At 39.4% G+C, this 15,355-nt stretch overlaps 1 protein-coding gene across 4 annotated transcripts in view; it reads right to left on the reverse strand.

Moving 5' to 3' along the window:
* MID1 (midline 1) overlaps positions 1–15,355 on the reverse strand; it is a 151,466-nt gene that overhangs the window by 103,377 nt on the left and 32,734 nt on the right. For 2 of the 4 annotated variants that reach the window (XM_013951248.2, XM_013951240.2), the window contains exons 1-2: positions 13,099–13,150; positions 503–1,218 (exon numbers count right to left, since the gene is read on the reverse strand). In XM_013951248.2, the coding sequence (XP_013806702.1) occupies positions 503–1,162 (660 nt within the window). In that variant the 5' untranslated portion in view covers positions 1,163–1,218; positions 13,099–13,150. Of the gene's footprint in view, positions 1–502; positions 1,219–13,098; positions 13,151–15,355 lie in introns of those variants that run through there. The other 2 variants (XM_067296491.1, XM_067296499.1) reach the window with 1 other exon arrangement.

The following is a 15,355-nucleotide window of genomic DNA, read 5'->3' on the forward strand; positions in this document are numbered from 1 at the left end:
TCCCTAGCTGTCCAGGCAGCTGGAAGCCCTGAAGCCAGCACGTATAAATGCACCTCCTGTTAGCAGACATGCAAAGGGCTTTTCACGATGAGAGCAAGTGAATGAAAAATAATCAGCAGCAGAGCATATGCAAAGAATGCCTGACATTTCAATCAGTGCCCAGGTACGTGCAGTCAACATTAAAACCTTGCCGGCTGCCGTGAATAAAGCATTAGGCAGATAAGCAAATTAACCTCAACAATAGCTGTACGCTGGATGCTCCTTATGATAACTACAGAGAAATCAAAACACAGCTGAGGTATGTTGAAGGCAAAATTTGACACCTTTTTGATAATGACAAGCAAATGTACGTATAGATGCATGTGTATTTCATGTAAATAGAGACCACGCATCTACCTTTACCACCCACTGCCCAAATGAGGAAATATGTCATGTGGCTCAAGGATACTTTCATTCCCAAACACATTTGGCTCGGCTACAAAGGCTGATAGGTAGCACTAACCTTTAGCTTGTCATAGCGCTCGCTTAAAGCTGCCACCTGATGATCACGGTGTCGTCCAACCAGTTTACACAAGGCACAGATTAGCTGGTCATCAGTCACGCAGTACATGTTAACTTTCTCATCTTCATGCTCCAAACACATTAATCCTCTGATGTGCGAGTCCGGAATAGGCTCGATTAAACGGTGGCCTGTAAAGGGCTTCTTGTTGGGGTGAGTGGCTTTCAAGCACTCCTCGCAGTAGGACACCTCACAGGTAACGCAGGTTTTCACTGCCTCCTGGGCAGGGTCCTGGTCACAGAACTGGCAGAGGACCTTCTCGCAGGACGACATGCTGTTGCTGTCGAACGCCCGCTCCCGGCGGGTCTCGCTGGGGGAATTGGGCCCGCTCACCGATGCCTTCTGAAATCTGTCGATGATGTTCTGCAGGGTGACGTTGCGCTTGAGCCCGTCTAGACCACGCTGGCTGAGGGTGATGACATAGCGGCAGGTCGGGCACTGGAAGGCGGTGATTGACTCCACCGACTCGTTGGTGGCGCAGTGGGAGACGAGGATGCGGTGCGCGCAGTTGAAGCAGAGGCTGTGAGCGCAAGGCAGCAGCAGCGGGTCTTCAAACAGCTCCAGACAGATAGGGCAGGTCAGTTCTGACTCCAGTGTTTCCATCTTCAGGCAAAGCTTTCCTGTGGCGTCAGCGAAATCCAGGGAAGCTGATCAGCTATCTGGAAACACACGTAAAATTCGATTAGGCGAGAGAGAACATGAGGGGTCAACCATGGGGGGTTGTCAACTTTCGCCACTGCTCACGGTGCTATCAATCTACCATGCCAGGCGGGAGAGCAACCTAAAGTTTTGAATCTGCATATGCACACATCAAGGTATTTAAAACTGTACTCTTTTTTTTTTCTCTCTTTTCGCTTAAGAATGCAAAACAAAAACTCTTTATTAATCTCTCTCTCTTTGTCTCTCACGAGACTGAGGGAAACAGCAGATGTTTCTGGTGGCTGTGCATTATTAAAAAAGAAAATTATCACCTTCACACAGCCTATTACAGCAAAATCAGATTTTTCCTGCAGATGCTGCTTTTGGCTTTGCTAATCTAGGTGCAAAACTTTCTTTTTTTTAAACTTCAGTTTTGAACAGCAGCAGTGGGAGGATTAGTCCAGATAACCGTAAATCTCTTATTGCTAATACAATGCAGAGAGTTACTTTCTCAGGTTGAAGTTTTCATTTAATACGATAGCAATAGCGCAGCAATTACAGTACACATCTGCTCTTCCTGTGTAAATATGTATCTGAACACATACAGAGAATAATGTTTCTAGGCAAGCATGTGACCTGTATAGATATGTGTAGTATATTAATATACCTATATCTTTCACAAGCTTGTGTGCCTGTATTTATAGATACATATATGCACAAAAATATATCACATATGTTTGTTGTAAGATACAAACAGCAGGAGGTTCATATGGGGTCCTTACTGAAATGCCTAGAGAAAGATTGATGAAGTAAATGATACAAATTTAGAGAGAAAAGCAGTAGTTTAGCTCAAATTTCTGATGATTCTAATCTATGATACAAGAGGAGCATCTGGAGAATAATTTAGTGAAAAGTGTGATTTGCTTCTTTTTTTTTTTTTCTCCTTAACATATGTGATTTTGTATGAGTACTCCCTATTGCTAAAAGTTACGAACTACTATTCGCTTTAATGACCATATTAATCACCTGAAGTGGATTAGTAATCAATGACTTTTAGAGGGGGTGTGTGGGATTTTCAAGGGAGCACAGTAGTACACCCCTGTCAGAGATCAACTGAAACTTCATTTTGTTTCCTTCCCTGCATTCATCGTTACAGAGAGTGATTTTGAAAGAGTCGCCCCGCGCAGCTCTCCCTGCCTAAGCTCCCATCAAGGGCCCGTCGCTGCTGCAAGCAGACAGGTCAGTGAAGCAGAAGCAAAAGCTATGCTTTGCACTCACAGAGCTGTACCTCTTCGCAGTACAATCAATTTAAGCTTTGTTGCTCATAACTGAGGACAGCTTCAGATGGCACAGCTGCATGGTCTTTCCACTGTAAAGTCATTGTTCGGTTGTGTGAACTCTTGCCTCCTTCCCTTACCAGGAGAAAAGAGGGGCCAACAAGAATCCCCCAAACAAATCTTGGTTCATTAAGGGTGAGGAGAGCTCAGGGCTCATTAGTAGCCTTGGGAACCAAACACTCCTGAACCATCCATACTTCGGGACAATTAGAGGGCAGACTGCAGTGTCAGGGACAGGGAAGCTATCTGTAACCCCAGTATGAACCACAGTAAAATAGGAAAGTTCAGAAAACAGAGGCAAGATTCAGACAGCCCAGCAATATTTAGCTCTGCTTGCTCTGTGGGAAGAGCAGCAAGATGTCTGCTTAGAGATTAGGACACTTTACCTCTTTGCACTACCACTTCCTTTTATTCTGCCAAATCTGGACATTTAAAAAATGCACTGACCCTATCACAAAATTCACTTCTCTGTATCTTCTGTGATGCTGATCTTACTTGAAATAAAGCTCAGTTTGCCAATGACTAATTCATTTATAGCTATCCTTCACCTGCCATAATTGCATGGCGCATATGGTCAAAATTAAAAGACCTGGCAGTTTGATAGAAGTAGAAAGATAACTCCCCTACTCTCTCTTCAGCCACAGCCACACAGCACAGAAAAGATGAAAGCATTTTCTGCAAATGAAGAACAGTTTATCTTTCCTCATCTTCACTGTCTCTATCACAGAAGTCCCAGAAGATCAGAATCTCACTCATGTTGTTTGAACCCATTCCACACAACTGTATACCTCATCATCCACTTATCCTGCAGTCTGAATGCTGCACTGGAAATGGGAGAAGGGGATTTGGGGTTGGCAGGAGGCAACATTTTAAAGAGGCAGACTAATCATTGCTCATCTATTGGCATTCCAATGAAAACCTGCCAGCCTTTGGGGTTTATTTCACATAACAATTTGGGCAATGGGGCTTGCTTCCATGCTCTCCTTTCTGTATAAAATCTGTCCTGCTCCTTCATGTGCCAAAAGGTTTATTTCATTCAGTTTGCTTCTTAAAGCACTTTTTTCTTTTCTTTTTTTTTTTTTACCAAAGGCTTTTTTTATGATACTCAATGAAAAGAGAAGCGAACATGAAACTAGCAGAAAAATATCTGCATCACTGACTCCTAGAAAGATGTCTGAATCACCATCATGGTTCTACATAAACACCACTATCTTAATCGAGGACCACTTCTGATCTATGTGATCTGACTGAGCAGCAACTTATTCCTGACTTTAATGCTACTCAGTATGAGCAAGGGTGCCAAAATCTGATCTTAGATTGTAAACTTCTTGCAATAAGAGTTTATCTTCCAAGGTAATCAAAGCTGAGTCTACTGGCAGAAATCAATAAATGACATTTCCCCATTTTCTTTTGCAGCTGCCAATAAATCAAAATACACTGCATCTGTGACTGAAGAATGAAAACTTTAAGAGGCACTGAAAAGGGGCTGCAATTTCTGGGCAATCCAATGATTATTCTTTTGTCGACTACACTTCTTTTACTTGTAGGTTGGTGCTTTAAGTACAAGGTATGTTGCTGATCCAGCTACAAAATCTTTCAAACTCACTGGCCCTTGCCTTAAAGTTTCATATTTAATAATTCACTTTCCTGACAGTGGTAGAGAATCTGTAACTACAATAAACTGGAAGATTAAGCAGAAACTCAATACACATGCAATGTGTACATATACACATTGTTGTATACCATATTCAACACACTCCATAAAATCAAAGCCATATAGACAGCCTCCAGACGCAGCAAGAACAAAAGGAGCTTAAAGTATATAATTTCATACTTGCAAAAATATAGACTTACTGGCAGAAATTTATACTATTACCAAAAATATCATTGCAAAGAGAATTTTTTTTTTTTTACTCACAAGAAGTAGTTTTAAGAACAGACATCAAAGAAAAAGTGATTGCCAAAAGACAAATGTTGTTTAAAAATGGAAAAGATACTTCAGTAACTTTGGAAGTTTGAAATCTCCCTAGCACATACAATTAGTTGTGCATTATACAGGAAGCAATGCAATAAATGAAATCCTGATCCCAATATAGTTCATGGAAAGACTTCTACTAACCCAGTGGAATTAGGATCTTTTTGCCTATTGTTTTAAGTCTGGTATTTTACTTTGTAGGTAGTATTAATGCCTTCCGTCGCTCAGAAGTTTGCCTAAAGATCTTCAGCAGTAAAGAGACATGAGAAATGAAAACTAAAGCTGAACTAGACAAATTTTAATATGTCAAGTGCCAATAGAGCAGAATGAGAGTGGGTCTCTTAATGGCATCTTAATAATCAAAGCCCCAGAAATAGGTTTCCTAAGGAGCACATAAGATGTGCAATTCATCACTTTTTAAAATATTGTTATTTATCTTGATGATTTGGTGGCCCTGAAATCAGCTCATGGCTGACTGAGAGCTGACTCCTGATTTTTCATTGTTGGAGGTGCCAGAGTTATGGACGCCCCTTACACTTTAAATAGAGAAAGCAGTATAGAGAAGCAGCCTGATAATAATACAAAAAAAGGGGTGGGGAGAGGTCTCCATGAACCAGAAGTGTAAGCAGTTCCTCATAGGAAGCAACACATCTCCATATTTTGAAGAGATCACTTGCCTTTAAAAAGATACTTTGAAGGACACTGCTATGTGAACTATTCTCATAGCAAAGTACCCATATATAGCTCCTGTATGTGGGTTAGCACTCCTTCTGCACCCACAGGACAACCAGAAAATTGCAACTAACATTGAAAACAATTATTTTGCCAACCTCCCTGGAAAAAAGACCAATATCCAGCAGTAATATTGTAGCACCTGGTGATGTTATGGTTAAAAAAAAAAAAAAAAAAACACCCTTCAAGAAGGCAAACTTTTTTTTTTTTCACAATAGATCTGGAAAGTAGTCACATCGCCCAGGGAGGCATTTGTTGACCCATTAAAATACCACTCTCCTCTTCCTGAAATTCATTGAGGACTCATCTTCAGGACAATATGGTCTTTACATGTATCTGTTTCTCTTCAGTGTTAACTATATGATCAATAATATTGGTTATTATTTATATTCATTTTATTAACAAAGAAAGTATGATTATGCTAAAGACCATTGCTCACCTTAGCTCAGTACTTTCAGAATAAAACATGGTATTTCTGAAGTGTTAATGTAATGTCTGAGGTAAAACAGCTAAAGATAAAACTACACTTAAAAATTAAAATGTATGAAAAATTCCAATTTACTAAGGTTGCTTTGTGTCAGTAGAATACTGGGGAATTCTCCCCATGCATACAGGAAGAATAAATCACTATCTATTAGAATAAAGTGAGCAGACAACATTTTAGTGTGCCGTATATTGCCTCCTGCTCAAGTCGTATCCCATCTTTTCCTAGTCTAGTTGCCCTTATAATATTTCAGGAAAGGCAAAAGAAGAGTCTGTCAGGAGTGAATGAAAAAGCTGAAGAAGAGGATGTCCTACTAAGCTTCACTTTCCACCCTTATTAGGTCTGTGGAGCTCATGGTACAAATTAAAGCTGCTTCAGTGAACTTTTAAATTTTAGTGAGGTCAGACAACAGTGACTAAGGAAACAGAACCGTATGCCGCTCCGCAAATTTCAGCCATCAGTAACAAACGGGGCAAAAGAGCTGGACTCGTGCCATGTTCCAAAATTCCTTGAGGTGTTATCTCACCAACAAGACTACAGCTTGTCATGTTTTGGTGAATTAGGGCCAAAAGACACCCAAACAGGTTCTAACAGCACCTTTTTCCCAACAACATTCTCTAACAATTTGCTGCCTTCAGGCTGCTACTGAATGACTACTATAGTAAGACTGTTTCAGCCCTGGCCCTACAAACATGTATATGTGTGCTTGGAATCGTCTGGGAATGTCTGCAAATGCACACAAGAATACAGACTACGTTAACATGAAACACCTGCAGATTAAACCCGCTTTTGTAGAAAACACTTTCCGACCTTTTCAGTTAGACAATCACATTTATTAAACTGCCAGTATAATAAAAAATTCTAAGTATGAAAGGTAATAAAATGCATTATACAGGTATGTAAGCATGTGTGCATACATGTATCCTAGATGTATAGTAAAGAAGAGTTACAGTGAACACATACACTGTTCCTGAGTAAACTATGGCAAGTGCTTAAACAGGCTGGTAGTATAATACACAGTTGTAGTTTTCAAAGTGGTAGTATTTTTCTGCAAGTGCACTATAAAAGGAAAATTTTAAATTTACATTCTTGTCATAAAACCTGGCACGGGCAATAAGGAAACACTTGCAATTCCTTTTATTAGCTCTGAAAGAAAAAAAAAGAAAATGCCATTCTTTTTGCTATTTTCCATCCTGCTCTAGGATATACACAAAAATGTCTTGGGAACAACTGTTCCTTACAACAAGTGAATCTGATTGTTTCACTTCACATTCAATAAACATTTCAGTTTTGATTAAACTAATGGTGTGTCTCATTGCCAACAGTTTGTCTCAAGTCCATCATAGTTTTTACCTTCCACTGCACAGGCACTGAAATCTCTGAGTGACTAGTGATGCTAATAATCATCAATAGCACAGCTAGTGAGACGAACCAATACAGTTGTGTAAGTAGTGCAGGGAACTAATAACCTAAATAACTAAATCCACAGGGAACTGATAATTGAAATTCAGAATTTTTTCTTTAAAAATGTTTAATGAAAACTTCCATAACCCTAAAGGAAGCAAGCTGCACACACTCTGAACCAAGCAAATACTTGTCTTTCCACTGCTTTTATCATATCAGTGCAAATTAATAAATATTCAAAGGATAGCACCTGTTCGACAGCTCCCGATATGCAAAAACAAATATTTAATGTGAAAGAAAACAACTAGTTTATTCTATTCTTATGTTTTCACTGTCAGAAGAATGTTTAGCTGCCTTGTCTATGTGTAATCTACATGTGATGTAGATTGGATGTTGGATGTTGAAATAGATGTTTGTAACATTTAAAGGATATTAATACAGCAAAAGCACATCTGCCACACTGTAGTGATACAAAGCCCTGAGAACATCCCTCTCTGACTGAAATGTATGCTACTAGTAGAACATGTTTTCAAAAAGCCAAATCCTGTATATTATTCAGTGAAACAAGAACATCTCTCAGAATTAAGATCTTTGGCACAACATCACATACTTCTCATGGGAGCTAAAACAATAACTGAGCCTCAAAAAGTAACAGGAAAGGGAAAAAAAAATCAAAACTGGTCATATCCTGCAAATCCCAAAGCAATCAATAAATAGCTGGTTTAATGTTATCTATAATATTATAGTAGATATAATATTACACACATGTGCATAAATCTATACTAGTATGCATTTGGAATGCTTTTTGACCTTTATTTTTGATATCCTTGCAAATCTTACAGCTTTACATTCTTTAGATACAAGATTTAATATTTCCTCAAAATGCTTCTGGGGAATGAAAACAAAGGATCATTTAATCTCCAGCACATGTGAATCTGCATAGGTCTGCTGGCATTACCAGTGACCAGCTAACAAATTTATGCCTCAAGGTCTGTTGCAAAAAGCTCTTCTCTAACTTTATACTCTTCATTTGAGAAATTGGCATTTATTCTGGGGTCTATCCCATCTACACAACAACAAATATAGAGGAGGTGGGTTCACATCTTGTTCTGGATGCTGGCAGCATGGGAAACAATGGCAGCCTCAAAGTGTCCGGGTGGAAAGTTTGCCAGAGGAGACAAATCGCTTTTTATCCCACACAGTTTTTTCTCTCTCCTTTCAAGCATAGAGCTTCCTAGATGTAGGATGCTACTCTGCAGGAAAAGGAAGGTAACAAGTTTACCCAAGCAGTAAATACTAAATATCACCACTTTGTTCTCTTTGTATGGCTTCGGTTGCACAGTAGAAATGGAAACGTCTCACCTCTCCCCAGCTGAGAATTTCACTTGTGTGAGTAACGCCTTAGGCAACGTGGTACTCCCTGATTTTTAGTGCAGATGATACAGCAGTAGAAATAGCCAGAAATAGTTCAGCGCATTCCTTCTAGTCATATATGTTCACACACACTGGTATGCAATTTAATGCAGCTTGGAAACACTATGGCCCTTAAGTTATTGCAAATTTTTAGGGAAGATTTTAAGATGGCTTAGAGAAATCATTGCATTCTCCTCCCAGCAAGTTGTGCTATGAATTCTTTCCCTGAGGCCAAGTAAAGGGGATCCTAAATACTATTTAAGCTCATAATCATCACCTGCATCTAGATAATGACATTATGTTAGCTATTCTCAGGGAGGAACCCCGAGGCCTGCTTTCATATCAAAGACAGCCTTTAAAATAACAGCAAGACATATCCCAAGAAATACAACACATATGAAGATGTGACCTCACCTGCCACGAAGGACTCTGAATTTAAACAAATTGAAAGCTGACTTTATAAGATGCACTTTAGGCTAAATAAAGCTCTTTGTGTTTTTAAAGCTACCACTATTGCATTACAAGGCACACAATGTTAGCTTCTCACTGTCTTGCTCTCTGTTCCTCGTAAGTGATTGTTAAAAATGCCCATAAAGAGTTTTTGATTTTTTAAAGGAATAAACACATGCTCTCAGAGTTATATTCTACACATCTGGAAAGAGTGGTGATTTTGCAATATGGTGATTACTAAATACCTCCGCTGTCCAGCACTGAGGAGTTCATTCTAATTTATGCCTCCTGTACTCTGTACACTCATTTCAACTGCAGAAGATCAATGGTGTATTTAAAAATAAAGATTTTAATCAGGTAATTAGAAGGGGAAATTAGCTGTGAACTGCGGGAGTATGGAGGATAAGGAACAAATTATATCTATGTTATGAAGGTAATCTATTTTAGAGGACAGACCTAGTTAGAAACCCCTGCCACTGGTGCAGAAAACACTCAGATCTGTCTCTCCAGGCCCAGGAATAACAGAAGAAAACAGGCAGGGGCTGCTTCTCCATTTGGGGAGCAGAGCCATCACAGGGGCCCCTGCCCGGCTCTGGGGCCTGCTCTGAGAGGAATCCTGCTGGTCCTACTGGTGTCACTGGGGTCACCGTAAGCAGCTTCTGCCACCCCCCCTAGGGGTAGTAGGCTGCCGTTCTCCATTAGCAGCATGAGTTTAGGAGTACTCTTTGGTCCTATAAATCAGAACGGAAATCTGCAAATACTTCATGGGGAATCATCAGCAGAATAAATATTAGAAACCCATTCTTTTCTCTCACTCTGTAGGGGTTATAAACACAAAGGGTGGCATTCCTCTGAACTGGTCTCATAAGCTCCCTTGGTAGTCAATGGAAAGAAAGAGGCATCCCTAAAGGGGGAATTCATTTGAACTATTTTATATTTCTACTTTACGATGAAGTGATCTGTGTTCCCTGGATGTATTTATTTCATTCCTAGTATGAAGGGAACTTAGAGTAAGATATTAAGACTACATTAGCTAACAAGAAACTATTTCCAGTGTTCCTGATCTCAAAAAAAGGAAATGGAACATTTACATCTATTCTTTTTTAAAGAATATTCTTATGAGCCCCACAGTCATTTATTTAGTCAAATTTTGCTCCCCAAATGGGCTTTTTTATTATTATACTCTTCCAGTGCACCTCATTTCTATCATTCTCTGTTTTTAAAGATGCAAGAGGATGCACGGAAGATTGAACTGAGTTGCAGGAGAATGATCCTGAGACAGTCCATTCCCAGTGGACACAACTGAGCAGGATTTTCTGAATTCTGACAGTTCTTGTCCCAAATGCATGTGAAAGGTGCATGACAGTTCTTTGGAACCAGAGGATATGGGGTCTGCACCAAACAGTATTAAGACCAGCCTGCTTGGCACAACAAACACATAGAAAAAGGCTAAGATAACTTCTGTATTTTATTGATAATTTTTGGACAAAATGGTAGCTTGTCTTCCTACAGTACAGATTCAGTAATCAGGTACAACACCCTTGTCCTTCCTGTTCATTTCACGACTACCTATCGCACTGCAGATCTCTATATTGAAAGGAGAACAGGCTTCAAAGGGTTAAGTCTCTCCCACTCACAATACCAAGCAGTGTAATAACTACTTTACTAGTCCTCTCCTCAGGTTGGCTGAGCTATGATGAATGTCAATCTTAACCCAAATAACCCCAAATGGTTAGAGGAAAATAGTGTATGGGTAAAAATTCAGGTCCCAGCATGTAAATACACCAAACAAAATGGCTAAATAACTGAGAAGAGAAAGAAATACTGCGTTGTGTGTAGTGATTAACAAGAGACTGCCCTCTTGCCCCAGGACACTCCGGGGTTTGGCATCCCAACTCAGTCTGTCTAGAGAGGTACCACCCCTCACTCAGAATGAGATGTAATGTCTTAATCTTTATTCCTTGTTAATAAAGCCAAATCCTAAGAAGGTGGCTAGTTTCCACTTAACCTCTTTTGAGGACTTTCCAAGTCGTGTCAGCTGGTGTTTTTTGCAAAGAACCAGTAATGCTTGATAGTTTGCCAGAGGCACACCCACATGCATTTTACTTCTTGAGAAAGTATTTCTTAACAGAAACACACTTGTACCACAATAAACTCTGGTGATCTCAAATATTTTCTTCTATGCATTTACACCATTTCTGGATGTAATCCCTTAAAAACTCTTTACAGATCTAAGACAAACCAGTCTAACCACAGCCACACAATCTTGCTTCACAGTTTTTAGTAACCACACTATGGCAAAACTTCATTGCTTCAAACTAAGAAATTAAGAGCAGCAGAGGGTTGCATTGTATCAGCAAAGTAATTTTCAGTTTAGAAAACAAAGTGGTAAATAGTATTAGTTCATTTTAAACCCTACTGATGACCAGAGAGATGCTCTAGGAGTTGAAGTTAGGAAACCATATAACACCAATTTCTAATCTAGCTAGTGAAGTGATGAGAAAAAATGATCCAAATCACCTGTGCTTCACTTGATATGAACTGAAAAAAATGGACAAAAGCCAGAAGCTCCAATACTAAATTTAAGTTCACTATTTTGAATAAAAGTGTTGCCTTTTTGAGCTGTCATTGTACAGTGCCTTTGTTGGTTACCGTCTTAGTTTTCTCCAGCCCTAAGTCTCAACATAGCATTTGGTTTGATCGGCTCTGCTCCTATACTCAGTGAGCTCCTGATCTGGGGAAAGGCCTTGCTGAGTAGCCATATGAAACAATGGAAAATGCATTTCCAGTATCAGGCAATAGGAAAATATTCTGGAAAACACACACACAATAAACATATATATGCACACAAACATGCACATGCAAAGGATCCCCTAACTGTTGGTGTCTGGACTAGTTACTAGTTTATTTGATGTCCTCAAATGAATTGTCCTATAAATAGTCTTTAGAACATCCCAAGAAGGAGTAGGAAAAAATAACCAAATGCAGCAATCACTTCTGAATACCTGTATCAATACTCCAGATGGTCCTCTTAGTATAAGGTTCTCAATGACATCCACAAAATAGCTGATTAGTTTTTAAGATAGCATGAAAAGAGAAAACAATAGCTTAATTGCATCCCTTTGAGATGTTACTCATCAACAACGTATAAGGTCTCACAGTTTATCTCAAAAAACTAGAATAAGTTATACGTTTCCTGTCAGTTAGCACACAAGTCACTTTTATGCTAACAGAGTAGCGTTCTTGAAAGAATTACTGGCATGCATCTGTACAACCTCAAGCATCAAGCTTTTTTTATCCAGGAGCTTGTTAAATATCCACTTTAAAGCTAGACTGAATGTCATCTTATCTTGTTCTCAGACAATTCTTCAGCCTGAAATACTGTACTGGGAAAATCATATTAGAAATTCTATACCTGTGGACTACTCATACTCCCGGTTCCAATAGATGTACCATTTTGTGGGCTTTTGTGGGAAATGAACTAACATATAAAATAGCTGCAGTGACCAAATCATCACTCTGAGTATACTGGTACCAAAAAGTGAATCCTTTGAAAAAATAGTCTCTAGGCCATCATTCTTAAACACATCGTGCTTTTAGGTTATGCAATGTCATCAGTTACAAATAAATAAAGGGGATTTGAAAAACTTTGCACAAGGAGTGTAGTGGGCTTTACCGAATTACCATATTTTTTCATTCTTCTCAAGTAAACATACATGTCTCCAGTTATCTGATATTTTTAAAACAGATTTGTAATTTTCCAGATGTTGTTAACAGTAGAAGATGCTAATGTCCCCTTTAGCTGTTTAACTAGCTTAATGACAATAAAACAGCAAGAAGCCCTTGTTTAAAAACACAGAACAAAAAATACTCATCGCTGAAAAATAGCCCCTTTTTTCTGAGTTTTCAGTACAGAAAAGATAATTTATCGCAGAATTATCAACAATTACAGAACCAACAGAATTACTGAGCAACATAAAAACCTCAACTCCTTTCTTACAACTTTTAAGCACATCAGCAAATTCCTTCTAAATTACTCGCCGTGGCAAGCCTACACACAAGCATCTGCTCCAATTCCCAGGACCACACCAGGTCGCATACCCACCGCTGGTTTCCACCCTACTTCTTGTGGCTGAAACATTGCTGCAGAGGCAGAGACCATGCTGACCCACTCAGAAAACTCTGACAGCCCAGGGAGGCCAGATGGTAGCAGCTACCACTGTCCCAGTAGTCCTGTAGCAGCGCTGACTGTGTCTGTAACTGTGAGACAGTCACCGCTGAAACACAACAGGAAAATCTCCCCTACAATTGCAGGAAAACCAGCTCCACCTAACCACCTCCGCCAGGATCAGAGCTCCCTCAGCCAGCCAGCTGCCTTTCTCACTGACCCGACAGGAAAGCACCTACTTTCTCTCTCAACAGGAAACCTAAATTGAGTGAAAAATCAACGAGAAATGGATTCTCTCACAGAGCATCCCAACAACCTGTCTGATGACTGTAGCTTATGAGAACTGCACTGCCACATAACCCAGATGAGTGGAAGTTCAGCCCCTGGGTAATTAACCCAGCGCTGAATGACGAACAGCAGTTCCCATGCCTATAATAGGAGACTGACCCGAAATGGCCAGACCTGTCACACACAATGTGAGTGTTTCAGAAGCTACTGGGCTCCTAGCAGGCAGAATCCTGTAAGAAAAACATGGTATAAACAAGCAATCTACTTATTTTTACTATTTTCTCCTAATAGTACTTAAAAAAATTAACAACACAATCAAAGCAGGATTGTGCCAGCAGGAGTTTGCCAGAAATGGGGACAGTCTGAAAGAGCTCAATATCTGAGAGAAAAAAAAAAAGCTTCCTATAAACACAATGGAGACCCCATTTTCTGAAATTTAGCAGGTGAAACACAAGATGACAGCAGTTAATTTTTTCTTTTTGCTGAACTTGCGTGCAAGCAACAAACTGCAACAGAAAACTACAGATTGAGCAAATACTTCAGTAAAGTGCCCAAGAGGAATCCTGACTGAAGTCACACCAGACATTTGGTCTCCAACGAAGGTGTTAAAAATTCATGCAAAGTGGAAACAGCAGGAAAGAATTGCTTCCTTGTGTTCTCCATTTTTCATGTTGCAACGCCTTTCTTTCATACAATGGTAATACAGCAAAGTGAAGGGAAACATACCTCAGATGTTTTGAGCATAAGGATTCAAACCTACACGGCCTTTGGCCTCTTCTCCATTGACATGTCTGCACTTTGTTCTCATTGAAACAATAAACAACTGTGTTGTGATTATTTAACGTCCTATTCATTTCATCTCCTTAAAACAATAGACTGGAGCCCTCACAAATACATTTTTTTTTGTAAGGTTTTTAAAGGTTTTTGCTGGTGATGACTATTAGCATGTGTGTGGGATGACAGCTTGTAACTGGAGAAATGAGCATGCAGAAAGCAAGACAGATGTGCAGAGAGATTATGATTACTGGAACTCTTTTCATGATATTAAAAGTCCCTGGATAATCTATAGTCAATTCAAGTTATAATCAGTCCAGCAGGAGCTGTAGCACAAGTCCCACCCAAAAGGATTTTGGATTCCTCAGCTCATATCCTATTCTTGAGCTTTCAGCAAACACACAATGTTGTGGAGCTTCTTTGCATTGCCCCTCCAGCCATGATGGCTCACACACATCCAGACACATATGGGAAGAACCAGTGCAAAGACCAGTATCACCTGCAAATGCTGCAGTGCTGATCTGTTTGACCACATTGTAGTTAGTCTGAGATTTTTATGACCTTTGCTTGCAGACCACCATCCACAGTCTGACCTAGCGTTTCAATAAACCAGAGTTTAAATAAATAAATAAATAGCTTTTTTATATTTAATCTCCTCTTTAATCGGTCAAAAAAGTGATCCAAACAGTTCCAATAATCTTATTTCTATTATTACAACTGTCTTGATTCTTGCATGTGTGCTGCTTCAGTTTGCGGGTACCATTGCGTAGGTTTTAGCAAACAACACCAGAAGCCTTCAAAACTTAGCTGAGTATGTCTGTATGACTGTCTGTGAAAGCTTCAGTACACTTTTCACCACTCACACATGAGCTGACTTGAGGCATGCAAGTAAATAATTGCTGTTTCAAACCCATAGCCTGAAAGGGTATTTCTGCAACAGTTCTGTGCATTTTGTGTAGGACAGCCTCCATTTTGGTAAATGCTTTTGTGTTTTTTTTTTTCAAAGAAAATTTATATACAGAAAATATGAAAAGAGAAGAATAATTTTACCTTGAATCAAACACCTCTAATTGTGCCCATTTGCTAGCTTGTCCTAGATGTAATTCAGCAGCTTTAACTTAAATAATACATC

The sequence above is a fragment of the Apteryx mantelli genome, chromosome 1 (genome assembly GCF_036417845.1).
Source record: "Apteryx mantelli isolate bAptMan1 chromosome 1, bAptMan1.hap1, whole genome shotgun sequence".
NCBI lineage: Eukaryota > Metazoa > Chordata > Aves > Apterygiformes > Apterygidae > Apteryx > Apteryx mantelli.